This window comes from Canis lupus, chromosome 20, assembly GCF_003254725.2.
Source record: "Canis lupus dingo isolate Sandy chromosome 20, ASM325472v2, whole genome shotgun sequence".
Lineage (NCBI taxonomy): Eukaryota > Metazoa > Chordata > Mammalia > Carnivora > Canidae > Canis > Canis lupus.
In genome coordinates, this window is record NC_064262.1 from 46,837,647 (window position 1) to 46,853,974 (window position 16,328).

Genomic DNA, 16,328 nt, shown 5'->3' on the forward strand with positions numbered 1-16,328 from the left:
CCTTCTGTTTCTTTTGCCTTAATACTGTTCCTGTCAGAAATATGCTTGGTTTTTTTCTAGTGCTTTTATACTATAATGTAAGACTTGAAAAACTATCTCTCATAGATTTTGTTTCTATAAATAAAGCTTTTTGGAACACAGTCATGCCCATTCATCAACTATGACTATTTTTGTGCTATGAGGGCAGAATTAAGTAGTTGTGACAGAGATAGTGTGGTCTGCAAAGTTGAAAATATTTATCATCTGTCCATTTACAGAGAAAGTTTGCCAGGCTCTCGAACTTTAATCTACCAAAAAATATTGTGCAAACATTTCAGGATGGATTTCAACTTATTTTTTAAGACTTTTTAAAAAGCAGTTTTAGGTTATTAGCCTATTTAAGAGAGAGGTACAGAGATTTCCCATATACTCCTTGCCCTGCATATTCATAGACTCTCCCGTTATCAATATCCCCTACCAGAGTGGTTCTTTTGTTACAATTGATGAACCTACATTGACACATCATCGTCACCCAAAGTCAATAGTTTACATTATGGTTCCCTCTCATCATATATTCTAAGTATTTTCACAAATGTATAATGAGATATAGTCATCATTAGGGTATCTTACAGAGTATTTCCACTCCCCTAAAATCCTCTGTGTTCCACCTAATCATCCTTCTCTCCCCCTCCCTAATCCCTGACAACCATTGATCTTCTTACTGTCTCCATAGTTTTGCCTTTTCCTGAATGTTATATAGTTGGATTCATACAGTCTGCCTTTTCAGATTGGCTTATTTCTCATATTGATATGCATTTAAAGTTCCTCCATGTCTTTGTATGGCTTGATAGCTTACTTCTTTTTAGTGCTGGATAATATTCCATTGTCTGGATGGACTACAGTTTATCCATTCACCTACTGAAGGACATCTTGGTTGCTTCAAATTTTGGCAGTTATGAATAAATCTACTGTAAACATCTGTGTTCAGATTTTTTATAGACCTATATTTTTAACATCTTTGGGTCAATACCAAGGAGTATGATTGCTGAATTACATGGTCAGAATATATCTAGTCTTGTAAGACACTGCCAGCTGTCTTCCAAAGTGGTGGTACCATTTTGCATTCCCACCAGCAATGAGTGAAAGTTCCTTGTTTTCCACATCCTCGACAGCATCCGATGTTCACAGTGTTCTGGATGTCAGCGATTCTATTAGGTGTGTGGTTGTATTGTTCTAACATGAGTTAATAAATACTCCACTGATTTGGAGTGCCACCTTTTTAATATAAGTTTGCTTATATGTAGTTCTACTCCATGACTCATTCTGTTCCACTATTTTGTATGTCTTTTCCCATATAATACAATGTTTTTTTAATATTTTAATAATGTATTATAGTATGATATTTATCTTTGATACTAACAGTAGTTGTAGCAGTTAATAATGACTAAGCTTTGGTCAGTACTTTGTTCCTAATATTCTTCTAAGATTATAATTACATAAAAAGGTATATATGTGAGTCATCGTAACTCTACTCAGGCATCCTCAGGTTCCAAATTTAAGGAACAGAGGCATAAGGAGGTTAAATAACTTGGCCAGGGTCTTTAGCCCTGAAGAAGTAGCTATTTGAATCCTCTATATTCTCATCTCTAATTTTATCATCCATTCCTTATTCTTTTTTTCATATTTGCATCAGATATTCTTACACAGGTACTTGTCCATGTGAATTGTGAATTAGCATTTCAAATTTCATGTTAAAATTTTTTTTAATTTTTATTTATTTATGATAGTCACAGAGAGAGAGAGAGAGGCAGAGACACAGGCAGAGGGAGAAGCAGGCTCCATGCTCCGGGAACCCGACGTGGGATTCAATCTCGGGTCTCCAGGATCGTGCCCTGGGCCAAAGGCAGGCGCCAAACCGCTGCGCCACCCAGGGATCCCCATGTTAAAATTTTTATCAGGTTTTTATCATCTTACAGATTAATTTAGGGAGAGTTCTTTTACATTATTATATCTTTGGTATCTTTCTCCATTTATCTGGAAATTCTTTTATGTCCATTAGCAAAATGTTACTGTTTCCCTCATAAATGTCTTGCTCATTTCTTGCTAGTGTTATAGTTAGATACCACATAAATTTTGTTGCTTTTGTCAGTGGGATATTTATCTATTATACTGTATTCCTGAGGTTAATTATATCGGAAACCTATATTGTTAGTTAATTCTCAAGGCTTTCCTAGATAGATAATTGTTATTAGCAAATATTGACAACACTGAGTCTTCCCGTCCAATCCTTATACCTTTTTTTGTTTGTTTTCTTGTTCTGGTGCAGTGTCTAGGTCCTCCAGTACAATGCAGAAGAGAAGTAATGATAGTGTACATTCTTTTATTTTAATTGAGATATAATTGACATATAACATTATATTAGTTTCAGGTGTACAACATAAGGATTCAATATAGATATATATTGAGAGCAAGCATTCTTATCATTTCTCATGTTAGTGGGAATCTTTCTGTATTCCTCCACTAGGCAAATTATTGATTCATTCAGTTCTCTAAACCTGGGTGCAATAGGCCTCATCTTTTAATGTCCTCAGTCCCTTCTTTTTTATATATAATAAATTTATTTTTCATTGGTGTTTGATTTACCAACATACAGAATAACATCCAGTGCTCATCCCGTCAAGTGCACCCCTCAGTGCCCGTCACCCATTCACCCCCACCCCCCCTTCCACCACCCCTAGTTCATTTCCCAGAGTTAGGAGTCTTTATGTTCTGTCTCCCTTTCTGATATTTCCCACACATTTCTTCTCCCTTCCCTTATATTCCCTTTCACTATTATTTATATCCCCCAAATGAATGAGAACATACACTGTTTGTCCTTCTCCGATTGACTTACTTCACTCAGCATAATACCCTCCAGTTCCATCCACATTGATGCAAATGTTAGGCATTTGTCGTTTCTAATGGCTGAGTAATATTCCATTGTATACATAAACCACATCTTCTTTATCCATTCATCTTTCAATGGACACCAAGGCTCCTTCCACAGTTTGGCTATTGTGGACATTGCTGCTAGAAATATCGGGGTGCGGGTGTCTCGGCATTTCATTGTATCTGAATCTTTGGGGTAAATCCCCAACAGTGCAATTGCTGGGTCATAGGGCAGATCTATTTTTAACTCTTTGAGGAAACTCCACACAGTTTTCCAGAGTGGCTGCACCAGTTCACATTCCCACCAACAGTGTAAGAGGGTTCCCTTTTCTCCGCATCCTCTCCAACATTTGTGGCTTCCTGCCTTGTTAATTTTCCCATTCTCACTGGTGTGAGGTGGTATCTCATTGTGGTTTCGATTTGTATTTCCCTGATGGCAAGTGATGCAGAGCATTTTCTCATGTGCATGTTGGCCATGTCTATGTCTTCCTCTGTGAGATTTCTGTTCATGTCTTTTGCCCATTTCATGATTGGATTGTTTGTTTCTTTGCTGTTGAGTTTAATAAGCTCTTTATAGATCCTGGAAACTAGCCCTTTATCTGATACGTCATTTGCAAATATCTTCTCCCATTCTTTAGGTTGTCTTTTAGTTTTGTTGACTGTATCCTTTGCTGTGCAAAAGCTTCTTATCTTGATGAAGTCCCAATAGTTCATTTTTGCTTTTGTTTCTTTTGCCTTCGTGGATGTATCTTGCAAGAAGTTACTGTGCCTGAGTTCAAAAAGGGTGTTGCCTGTGTTGGCAGACTCAAACTGCTGTATTTCCTGTTATAAACTGTTAGTGGTTAAAGGTAAAAGCTTGATTGGATTCAAGTTCTTTTGGGCAACATTACTTGATAAGGAGTGTTGTGTGTTTTCTATTGCTTCATATCGGGAGGAATATAATGCCTGACAGACATGCTTTTAGTGGTACTAGGATTAATCAGTGGGTTCTGATGTGCATCTGGCCTATTCATCTTACCTTCTTTTCATGGAATGGTTGAAGCTTTCATTGATCATAATTGCCTAGGAGACTAGGGCTTTTATTACAAAAGGTACAGTCTCTGCTGAAAGTTGTGCCTAGCAGGACTGGGATGGAGAGCAATTGCCAACATTTTCTTGATAAGTTCAGAATATCTTTTTTTTTAATTTATTTTTTATTGGTGTTCAATTTACTTACATACAGAATAACCCCCAGTGCCCGTCACCCATTCACTCCCACCCCCCGCCCTCCTCCCCTTCTACCACCCCTAGTTCGTTTCCCAGAGTTAGCAGTCTTTACGTTCTGTCTCCCTTTCTGATATTTCCCACACATTTCTTCTCCCTTCCCTTATATTCCCTTTCACTATTATTTATATTCCCCAAATGAATGAGAACATATAATGTTTGTCCTTCTCCGACTGACTTACTTCACTCAGCAGAATATCTGAGCACAGCCACAGACCCTTTTGTGAATCGGGAAGGAATTCAGCAACATGTGGTTCTACTCATAGGACTGGCCATACCTAAGAAGTCTCATTTCCTTGTACCTTGGAGGAGAGTGGCTTGTTCAGATCTGTCAGCTTGGAGACTTCATCTTGGGCTTGCTCCAGTTGAAGGCTATCTTAGGAGCTGTGTCCTTCCAAAACTCATATGTTGAAGTCCTAATCCCTGGTACATCAGAATGTAACTGTTTTTGGAGATAGGCTCTCTAAAGAGGTGATTAAGGTAAAATAAGGTCATATGGGTAGATCCTAATGCAATATGACTGGTGTCCTTACAAGAAGAGGAAATTTGAACACAGACAGATGCAGATGGAAAGATCATGTGAACACACAGGGAGAAGATGGCCATTTACAATCCATGGAGAGAGACCTCAGGAGAAACAATCCTCTGACAACTTGCTCTTGGACTTCCAGCCTCCAGAACTGTTATAAAATAAATTTTTGTTATTTAAGATGCACAATCTGCAGTACTTTGCTGTGGAAGCACTAACAAAGTAATATAAACTGAATGTAGACTTGGAGTAATGGTCTCAGCCAGCTTCTCTGTGCCTCAGCTTCCCCTTCTGTGTGATTAGGAATGTGAAACCTTACCCCCTAGTAAGGGCATTCAATGCGCTCTGTCTATAAAGCCAGAAGAATAGTATATGACCCATAGTGGGTGCTCAACAGAGTCTCTACTGTCATGAGAAGAACAAAGATGAGTGACTCAGGGAGACTTATAGGTGATACCAGGAAAAAGAAAAGGATGAGGAGGGAATCTTGGTGGCAGGAAGAGAATAAACCAGGGGAATAACCCAGACACTTGTATTTCCCATCACTCTCTTGCATGGCTCATTTCTATGCATTTTTCAGGCCTTGGGTTAGATATTACCATCCCTTGGAAGTCTTCCACACTCTCTGATCTGGGTCAGTTGGCCCCTTGAGCTTCCAGAATGCTCTCATAATTTGCCCTTCACTGCTCCATCTGTATTCAACTTGCCATCTCTCCTACACACAAGGCTAAGTTGGCTTTGTTCACTATGGGTCCCTGGTCTTCACCATGGTGCTTCATGTAGTGAGTGCTCACTGAATACACACCACCACCAATGGTACAGTTTGCATTTAGGCAGGGATCTTATCAAAACTGTTTAGGGAAGAGGCTGTATTCTCTTCTGTTATCTTTCTGTTACACCTTTAAATCTACCTGGAACATCCTTGACCCACATCTCTGGCACAGAGGTAAGAAAATAAAAAAAAGGTTCTCAGCAGTGTTTTGTTCCTTTCCTATTTCTCCTTGGTCTTGCCTTCTCCCTTGTGGAATTTCTGATTCTTGACATGGCTCCTACTTCATGAAAGCCCAAGGCATTCAACCAGTCCTGACCCTTGTCCTATGACTGGGAGAGTTTGGGCAGATCTATGCTATCTCCATGTGATAGAATTTAATACTTTCACTTCCCAATCTTGTCTGCTTACCAGGACTTCTTTTCTGGTGTCTAGTCCCTCAAGGCAATGACTTTTCACCATACGAATTTATACCAAGTATGAATGGCTGTCTTTGGCATAATGGGCTGACATTTATATTTATCAGGGGATATGAATATGTTAACTGAAAAAAAGTGAACCCTAGGGTATTTAGACACACTGGAAAGATCTATAGAAGTAAGATATGAGAGTATATGAACAAATTTAGGCCTTGAAAAATTTGGAGGGATTATAAAGATTAGAAATGATAAGGATGAAAGGAATATCTTCGACCTGAATTATCTACATCTTACCTGTTACAGCAGCACATAAAAGAACGAGTCTGGGATCCCTGGGTGGCGCAGCGGTTTGGCGCCTGCCTTTGGCCCAGGGCGCGATCCTGGAGACCCGGGATCGAATCCCACATCGGGCTCCCGGTGCATGGAACCTGCTTCTCCCTCTGCCTGTGTCTCTGCCTCTCTCTCTCTCTCTCTCTCTCTCTCTCTCTCTGTGACTATAATAAATAAATAAATAAATAAATAATAAATAAATAAGAACGAGTCTGGGGGCACCTGGGTGGCTCAGCAGTTGAGCGTCTGCCTTTGGCTCAGGTCATGATCTCGGAGTCCTGGGATCGAGTCCTGAATCAGGCTCCGCACAAGGAGCCTGCTTCCCCCTCTACCTATGTCTCTACAAGTCTAGTTTAAGGACATCCTCACTGGGACGCCTGGATGGCTCAGCTGTTGAGCCTCTGCCTTTGGCTCAGGGAGTGATCCTGGTCCGGGGATCGAGTTCCACATCGGGCTCCCTGTGAGGAACCTGCTTCTCCCTCTGTCTCTGCTTCTCTGTGTGTCTCTCGGGAATAAATAAAATCTTTAAAAAAAAAAAAAAGACATACATTAAGTCAGAAATATGCAAATATTCATTGAACACTTTACTGTGTGCCTGGCATCAAAGTACAAAGATGAATGAAGCCAGATGCCTTTCCCTGTGGAGTACACAATGTGATGGAGAAGGGAGATCATTACCCTGGAGAAATCCAGAAGGTTAAGTGGGACAGGATTTGTTCACGAATGTTCAGTTTGGCAAAACTTTTGTTTTCCAAAGTCCAGTAAGGTGATAAAAACAAAACATCTGCGGATACAGTAGAACTTGTTGAAAGGATTACTTCAAAAATAAAAATAAAGTAACAAAAAAAATTAAAAGTAAAAATAAAGTAGCAAAAGTTACATTCAATGAGTCTTCATTGTTTCTTTCTGTAAGCCCTCTCCTTAAAAATAAACACTTTATATCTCTGGCACAAAGGTGGGTATTCACTCTCAGAAGCACCACACAATCTTTGTTTTTATGTCGGTGTTTTCTTCCATATAAAATCCTGTTATTTCTCATAAATTCACAAAACCTCAAATCCTAGGGGCTTTTATTTTTTCAGTGCCTTGTGGTTCCATTAGAAAAGAGTTCTGTATGTTGGCAAATTGAACACCAATAAAAAAAATAATTTATTATCAAAAAATAAGAAATAAAAAAATGGGTGAGTGTAAAAAAAAAACATTTAAAAATCAGTTCAACAAATAACTTTGCAACACTTGTTTGAAAAAAAAGACCGCGAAGGACAATCAAGCATGCTTCATTAAAATACATCCTTTGCTTCTTAAATGTGTGATGTCCATCTTTTTTGAGCCACTGAAGGCTGATTTGTCCAGTGCTTATTATGCACAGAGTCCTTTAACAGGTGATTTACACTTATTGGATAGAAATCTCATGACCACCTGCAGAAAGGGAACCGTAATGAACTTCACTTTACAGGTGAGAACACAGTAGTGTTGAGACATGAAGTAGCTTGCAGCAGCAACTAGAAGGATAATTGAACAGCTCCCACTTTATGAAAAAGAAAACTCACACTCAAAGGGAAAGTGAGCAGATAAGAGACATTCAGCTTGGGACACCTGGGTGGCTCAGTAGTTGGGTGTCTGCCTTTGGCTTAGGGCATGATCCCTGGTCCGGGCATCAGGTCCCACATCGGGCTCCCTGTGAGGATCCTGCTTCTCCCTCTGCCTCTCTCTGTGTGTCTCTCACAAATAAATAAATAAAATATTTAAAAGAGAGAGAAAGAGACATTCAGCTTATTCATGAGCGAATGGGGAATTTGAACCCAAATCTGTCCAATTTTGAAGCCAATGCCCCCACATTATCATGAAATCCCAGCACAGGCAATCTGTCTGACCCAACCTCTCCCATTCCTCAGTTACTTGAGTCAAATTTTGCCACATCCAAGTACAGCAATGCTTTTATTTCCTCAGTAGTTTTCTTTTTTTCAACTTCTTAAGCCTATGAAGTTCTTTGTTACAAGTTAATAGATTACTATGGTACATAGAAAACCCAAACTATTTGACATAACCAAGTGTATCAGCCATAGCATGCTTTCCCTTTTCCTACCTGAACCCCAACCAATAATACAGAAGATAAGAGTAAAAAGAGGAAATCTCAAAAATGAAAGAATGTTGTTTAAATTCGTTTAAACTAGCTACTGTTGACTGTTGAAAATTCTGAGCCCAAAACCCTCCTTCTCATTTTCCAAAGGGATATCCTGTGAAAAGTGTTATAGACATAGTAGCAACAAACCAGAATGTTCTCAACGTATAATCAAAAGAATGGCAATAATTTAAAAGGGGAGCTAAACCACTCAGGGATGCTCATTCATTTGGGGAATATAAATAATAGTGAAAGGGAATAGAGGGGAAGGGAGAAGAGAATGGGTAGGAAATATCAGAAAGGGAGACAGAACATGGAAGACTCCTAACTCTGGGAAACGAACTAGGGGTGGTGGAAGGGGAGGAGGGCAGGGGGTGGGGGTGACTGGATGGTGGGCACTGAGGGGGGTACTTCACGGGATGAGCACTGGGTGTTATTCTGTATGTTGGCAAATTGAATGCCAATAAAAAATAAATTTATTAAAAAAATTTAAAAGGGGATACTTTTTGAATTATTTAATGTTGTGTCTGTGAACCAAGAAAAATCACCCTGAAAAGCTTTTAATTTCAACTAATATTTAACAAGGGGATAAAGAACACCTGAATGGGGCACCTGAGTGGCTCATTCAGTTAAGCGTCTGCCTTCAGCTCAGGTCATGATCCTGGGGCCATGGGATCGAGCCCCTCATCAGGCTTCCTGCTCAGCCTGCTTCTCCCTCTCTCTCTGCCCCTTCCCTCCCTGCCCATTTGTACACGCTCTCTCTTGCTTTCATTCTACAAATAGATAAATAAAATCTTAAAAAAAAAAGAACACTCAATGAAGAAAGTATAGTTTCTTCAACAGAGGTGTAGGAAAACTGGATAAGCCATGCATCTCTATTTCACACCACTCACAAAAATTAACCTGAAATGGATCAAAGGCTTAAACATAAGACCTGATACCACAAAATTCCTAGAAGAAGGTGTAGGGAAGAAGCTCCACAACATGAGTCTTGGCAATCATTTCTTGCATATGACACTGAAAGCACAAACAACAAAAGCAAAGTCAACAAATAGTTCTACATCAAACTCAAAGTCTCCTGCTCAGCAAAACAAACAATTGCCAAAATGAAAGGACTATCTACTGAATGAGAGAAAATTTTTGCAAACCATATATTGGATAAGTGTTAACCCAAAATGTATGAGGAATTCATACAACTTAATAACAAAAACACAAACAATCCAACTTAAAAATGAGTTAAACTAAATAGACATTTTTCCAAAGATGACATCCAAATGGCCAACAGACACATAAGAAGATACTCAACATCACTCATCATCAGGGAAACATAAATAAAAATCACAATGCAGTATCACCTCACACTTGTAAGAATGGTTATCATCAAGAAGACAAAAGAAAAGAGGTGTTAGGGAAGAATGGCTAAAATTAACAAGACAGGAGACAACAAATGTTGGAGAGGATGTGGAGAAAGGGGAACCCTCTTACACTGTTGGTGGGAATGCAAGCTGGTGCAGCCACTCTGGAAAACATGGAAGTTCCTCAAGAAGTTAAAAATAGAGGTACCCTATGACCCAACAATTCCACTACTGGGTATTTACCCCAAAGATATAAATGCAATGATCTGAAGGGGCACATGCTCCTCTCAAAGTTTATAGCAGCAATGACCACAATAGCCAAACTATGAAAAAAGCTCAGATGTCCATCGACAGATGAATAGATAAAGAAGGTCTGATATATATACATAATTCAGTCATCAAAACGGATGGATACTTAACACTTACATCAGTGTGGATGGAACTGGAGGATATTATGCTGAGTGAAATAAGTCAATCCAAGAAAGACAATTATCATATGGTTTCACTCATATGTGGAATATAGGAAATAGTGCAGAGGATCATAGGGAAAGGAAGGGAAAACTGAATGGGAAGAAATCAGAGAGGGAGAGATATACCATGAGAGACTTTTAACTATAGAAATAAACTGAGGGTTGCTGGAAGGCGGAGGGGGGATCAACTGGGTGATGAGCATTAAGGAAGGCACATGATGTAATGACCACTGGGTATTATGTGCAACTGATGAATTACTGAACTCTACATATGAAATAGTGATGTACTATATGTTAGCTAGTTGAATTTAAATAAAATAATAAAGTAAAAAAGAGTACAAACTTGCAATGAGTAGAAAATAAGTTAGATCTAATGCACAGTGTAATGAACATAGACGATATTGTACTACAATCATCGAACTTGCTAAAACAGTAAAACTTAATTATTCCAACCACTTACAAAAAGGGTAATTATGTAATGTGATAGGGGTGCTAAATATTGCTATAATGGCAATTGTATTATAATATATACATACATCAAATTAACATGTACAACTTAAATTGACATAATGTTGTATGTCAAATATATTCAACAAAAAATAAAGTACTTAAATGAAGAATAAAATTTTGTTTCTATCTTTACCAAAAAAAAGAAAAAGAGAAAAAAACATCCTGAATGCTGACATTGGGAAAAATTAGTTTGTTTCAAAAACAATTGGTTCTGAGGCTCCCGAGTGGTTCAGTCAGTTGAGTGCCTGACTCTTGATTTCAGTTCAGGTCATGATCTCAGGGTTGTGATATTGAGCCCCACATCCTGCTCTGTACTTAGCAGGGAGTCTTAGCAGGGAATTCTCGCTCTCTCCTTCCCTCCCTCCTTGCCCCCACCCCCACTTGTGGTCTCTCTCTCTTTCCCTCTCAAATAAATAAATAAATAAAATCTTTAAAAAAGAAAAGTGGTCTAAGAAAACTCTTCAAAGAGGCTTAGCCAAGTGGTTTCCTTTGAGAAGTTTCCAGAGGGCTTCCTTCAGATCTCGGTTCCGAAGGCTATATATGAAGGGGTTCAGCATGGGGGTGACCATGGTGTACATCACTGTGGTTGCTATGTCCTTCTGGGTGGTGTGTGTGGATGCAGGGTTGAAGTAGACCCCAATAATGGTCCCATAGAAGAGAGCGACAGCACAAAGGTGAGAGCTACAGGTGGAGAATGCTTTCCACTTCCCCTGTGCTGAGGGCACCTTCCACACAGCCATAGCAATAGGTGTATAAGAGGCCATGATGCACACAAAAGGGATCAGAACAACTGAGCCCCCAAAGACCAACACCAGCATCTCATTGACTTGGGTATTAGAGCAGGAGAGCTTGATCAAGGCATTGAGGTCACAGAAAAAGTGTGGGATCCTATTGGTGCAAAAGGACAAGCGGGTCATCAGGATAGTATGGACCATGGAGATGAGGTTTGCTGAGATCCAGGGGACTGCCACCAGCAAGGCACAACGAAGGACACTCATGATTGTGATGTAGCGTAGTGGGCAACAGATGGCTAGATAGCGGTCATAGGCCATGGTGGAAAGAAGGATGCTGTCAGCTGCCCCAAAGGTAATGAAGAAATACATCTGGGTCAGGCAAGCCTTGGAGGAGATGGTGCTGTGCCCACATAGGTGGTTCACCAACATCTTGGGGATGGTGGTGGAGGCAAAGCAGATGTCAAGAAGAGACAGGTTGCTGAGGAAGAAGTACATGGGGCTATGGAGGTGAGGGTCCAAGAGGATGGCCAGAATGCTGAGCAGATTCCCCATGCACCCAATCAGATACAGGCTGAAAGACAGACCAAAGAACACCTGCTGCTGCAATGGCTGCTCAGAGAGGCCAAGGAGGATAAATTCAAAGTTCCGGGTCTGATTGTCCATGTCCAAGCAGTATAAAAGCCAAAAACAAGGGCATCAACTGTGAGTGGACTCCTGGAGAAGAAATGGATCATTGCATTATTGTTCTTCTCACCCACCTCTCATGGTGCATCCCACTAACCTCCCTGAGCCTCAGGTTCCTTATCTGTTTCATGGGACTGATCATTCTAACCTCTTAGGATCATTACAAGGATTAAGTGAGAAAAAAATGTATAAGGGTCTTAAATCCATACCTGGCATGTAATATGGACAATTATTTTTATCAATGGGAACTTCTAGTGATGCTATCAAAATAAAGAGCGAAGGGCACTAAGGTGGGCACTTGACAGGATGAGCACTGGGTGTTATTCTGTATGTTGGCAAATTGAACACCAATAAAAAATAAATTTATTAAAAAAAAAACAAAATAAAGAGCTATATATGTTAGTTAGCTTGATTGTGGCCATTATTTCATAGTGAGTGCATATATCAAAGCACCAAGTTGTACACCGTAATTATTATATACATTTTTATCTGCCAATCATACCTCAGGAGTGATGGGGGTAGGGAGAAATAAAGCCTGTAAATAGGCTTAGTATTTCCAGGATCTTTAAAAAAAATAAAAATAAATAATAATGATTAAGGGCATCCACTCTGAACCCAGACAGCCTGGGGTTAAATCTCAGTTCTGCAACTTATTAGCTGTGTGAGTTAGGCAATTTATTTAACCTCTCTGTGCCTTAGTATTCTCATCTGTAAAGATTACTAATAATAGTAACTGCTCCACAGAGTTGTTGAGAAGATGTAATGGGTTAATATGCAAAATGCTGAACCTTATGAATTTTTCTGAGAGTTAAGTTCTCTTAGTGGCTGAGAGCAAGGGCTCAGGGTTCCAACAGACGCTGTTTGAAAACTACCCCTGACATTCACTGGCTGTGTGAGCCAGTGACAGACACTCCCAAAACCTCAAGTTCTTGGGAGGGTTAAATGAGACAATTAATGTGATACTTTATAAAAGTTTCATTTAAAGACACCACTTTACAATAACATGTATCTTTTATATCAGCCTCCTTGTCAAGCTGTATAAGCATGGCACAGATTCATTATATCTTGGTGTAGGTTATTTCCAAAGGGAGCTAATTTCATTCATTTTATGTTTCTTAACATCAATCTTAATTTGTCCACAAATTCTGGCCCCATGTCCCAGGTGGTGCTTGCATTACCCCGACCGTGGCTTCCACCAGACAGCCCACTGACTCTAAGTCCTTTTAGGCTAAATTATACTGCAGCAATATCCATGCCCAAATCATGGTGGTCGACAGCAATGAAGGCTTATTTCTCTCTCGGGCTACATGCCCATCACGGGTTTGCTATGGCTGTGCTCCATGATGAATTCACTCTAGGGCTCAGGCAGATGGATGAACCTTTGAGTCTGGGACACTGCCAGTTATCACAGCAATGGAAAAAGTGAATTGTAGGCTGGCTCCTAAGAGCCTCTACCAGGAAACAGCCTTCTCTCACCTCCACGCACATTTTAACGGCCAAGTCTGGTGTCAAGGGGGTGGAGAGGTAGAAATTTCACCCGGGGAGCAACAGTACATACTTGTGAACAACAATAGACTCTCCAAACCTTTCCATTCATCTTCTACTGAAGGCTGAGGAAGGGAGTGAATATCTGGGGGGTTTGTGGGGTTTTGGGGGGGGTTTGTATCTCTGACCACCACCCCCATTACCCTGCAGTCCACATACCATATGACATGGTATACTCAGGGTACATCTGTGATATGAAAATATCTGTAATACAAGTGGCAGGTGTCTTAGTGTGTGGGCAAGGGTAGAAGTCTCCATTTTCTTCCATACTTACATTTTTCATTCGATGAATTAAATTCATTCTGAATTTCTGGCTCAGCACCCACCTCTTTTCAAATTCCTGCCTGATTATCCTGTTGCTTCCTGGACATCATTCTCAGACACTCCCAGTCCCTCTTGTCTCACAAGGTCTGAAATGGCATCCCTCTGCCAGAGTTGCTGAGGTTGGCACTGGGAGTCATGCATTGCACCATTCTACAGAGCACATAACCTGCACAACTGGGCATTGAGGCCTGGGCACTGCAGTCCACTCCTGTCTTGCCTCTCACTTCCCAACAGTTCCAAATTTATGGATTTTTAAACATCGTCTTCATCTCTTGGACAGAAGCAGAAAATTCATTCCCAGAGCAAGCATTCCAACGCAGGTCACTGTGGACTCCCCATGGCCACTCTTGCCATCCCCCATGCAGTCCTGCAAAAAGTGACTCCCTGATAATGTAGGTGGGGATCCAATCCAACTTCACTTTTCCATGGCTCACCACTGTTCCTCCCATTCCCAGACCTCAGTTTCCATCTTCCTGGTTTTATCTCTGCCTTAGAGCCATTGCACCTGTTGTTCCTCCTGCCTAGAAGCCTCTGCCCCAACTTTGCATTACCTTTATGTCTGCAAGGATCCCTTTCTCACTCATCTGTCTATTGGTCAAACCCAGGAATTCTCAACTTGGGCTCTATTGACATTTGGGGCCAGATAATTTTTTATGGTGGGGACCTCCCTATGTGTTATTGCAGGACTTTGAGCATCACCCCTGGCCAGTAACACCTTCTCACCCCCAGTTGCAATAAGGCCCCTTGGGAAGGAATTGAAATTGCCTCCCATTGAGGATTGCTGATTTAGGTTGAACCCCCTGCTCTCTCCTCCTATAGGACCTACCCAAATCAACTTTGAGTGGGACAATGATATTTATTTGATGGAAATGCACATTTGAGCTAATCACTTGACACATACCACCCCACTGAACCCTCAGCTAGTGCATGGGGCAGGCAGTTGAGACTTTGCACCTCACTCCTGCATGGAGATAGAATTCACCCTAGGCTCTGGCTCTGGTGCCCACTCTCTTAACCAGCTCACACCCTGTCCACCCATGAGGCTGTGACACCAAGCACTCTAAGCTCTGGCAGGGAACACTGAGCAGACATTCCCTCGATGTCTGAGAAGTTCCAGGGACAGATCTTCCCTGAGACCACTCCTTTGCAGCTTGTCTTCCTGACACACTTACTTGACAGGTGGCTACTGTACCCCTGGCAGATTCCAGACCTCTCAGCCCCTGAGTGTTGTGTTTCCAGGGGATAGGAGCTGCTGCTACCTCAACTTTGTCTTGTGGCTGTGGCGGAGGAGCATGTTTTCTCTGGGAGCACAAAACAGAACCACCACCACAGTTTATACCAGACTCTCTGACCCCCTGAGGCATAATCCCCAGAGAACCTTGTTGGAAGGAACACAATTAGCTCATCTTCCCTAGTGTGCCTCTGAGTCTAGCACCCTTGCAGGAAAGAAGTTTGTCCTGAGAACATTAACTTCCTTCAGACTCATCATTGTTGGTTGACAGAGGGATAATGTGGTACTCAATATTTCCATGATGAAGCTTTTAAATATATTAGTACCAATAACGGTTATAAGGTATTAAGTATTCATTATGCAGATAGAGCTGTGCTAAGTATGCAATATTCTATGATTCTCACCATAGTGAGTGCCTGCAAGACTACCTAATCTGCACATATATGTACCTAATATATGTCTTCATGCCCATTTTAATTTTTTAGTTCTTAAAGTCATTTAACATTTATATGATATTTTCTAAATATTTCTTTGTCAGGATGCCTGTGTGGCTCAGTGGTTGAGTGTCTGCCTTTGGCTCAGGGCAGGATCCCAGGATCCAGGATTGAGTCCCACATCAGGCTCTTTGCAGAGAGTCTGCTTCTCCTCTGCCTGTGTCTCTGCCTCTCTCTCTCTCTGTATCTCATGAATAAATAAATATAATCCTTAAAAAAATATTTCTTTGTCTATCAGTTTGCTCTTCATTTATAAAATACAATCTCTATACTGATTTGGGGTGCAGAAAACTTGGTACACACTTCTAAGTTCTAAAGGTTGTGCAGATGCTTTAGTGTCTCTGTGAAAACAATGATATCATGTATGAAAAATGACAGATTTGTATCTTCTTTTCCAAATTTTAATGTTCTTCTTTCTCACTGTTTTATGGGATGCTTTTTGGGGGGTGTCTCACTGCCTTGTCTGGGGCCCCCAGAATAATGTTGAAGAGAAATCCATAACTATGGAAACCCATATATTGCTCTGGAGCTAAAATGGAATGTTCTCAATACTACACAGTGAAGTATAATGGTTTTAGTAGGACTTTATGTAGATACTGTTTTTAGGTTCAGACATTTCTGTTCTACAAGTTTGCTGAGTTT

At 40.6% G+C, this 16,328-nt stretch overlaps 1 protein-coding gene across 1 annotated transcript; it reads right to left on the reverse strand.

Annotated features, from left to right (window-relative positions):
• Positions 1–11,135: 11,135 nt before the first annotated feature.
• Positions 11,136–12,077, reverse strand: LOC112666898 (olfactory receptor 24-like; the record flags this gene model as incomplete). Its single annotated transcript, XM_025458376.2, has 1 exon — positions 11,136–12,077. A coding segment is annotated over one exon (942 nt), but the record flags the coding sequence as incomplete, so codon positions are not given.
• Between the last annotated feature and the right edge of the window lie 4,251 nt (positions 12,078–16,328).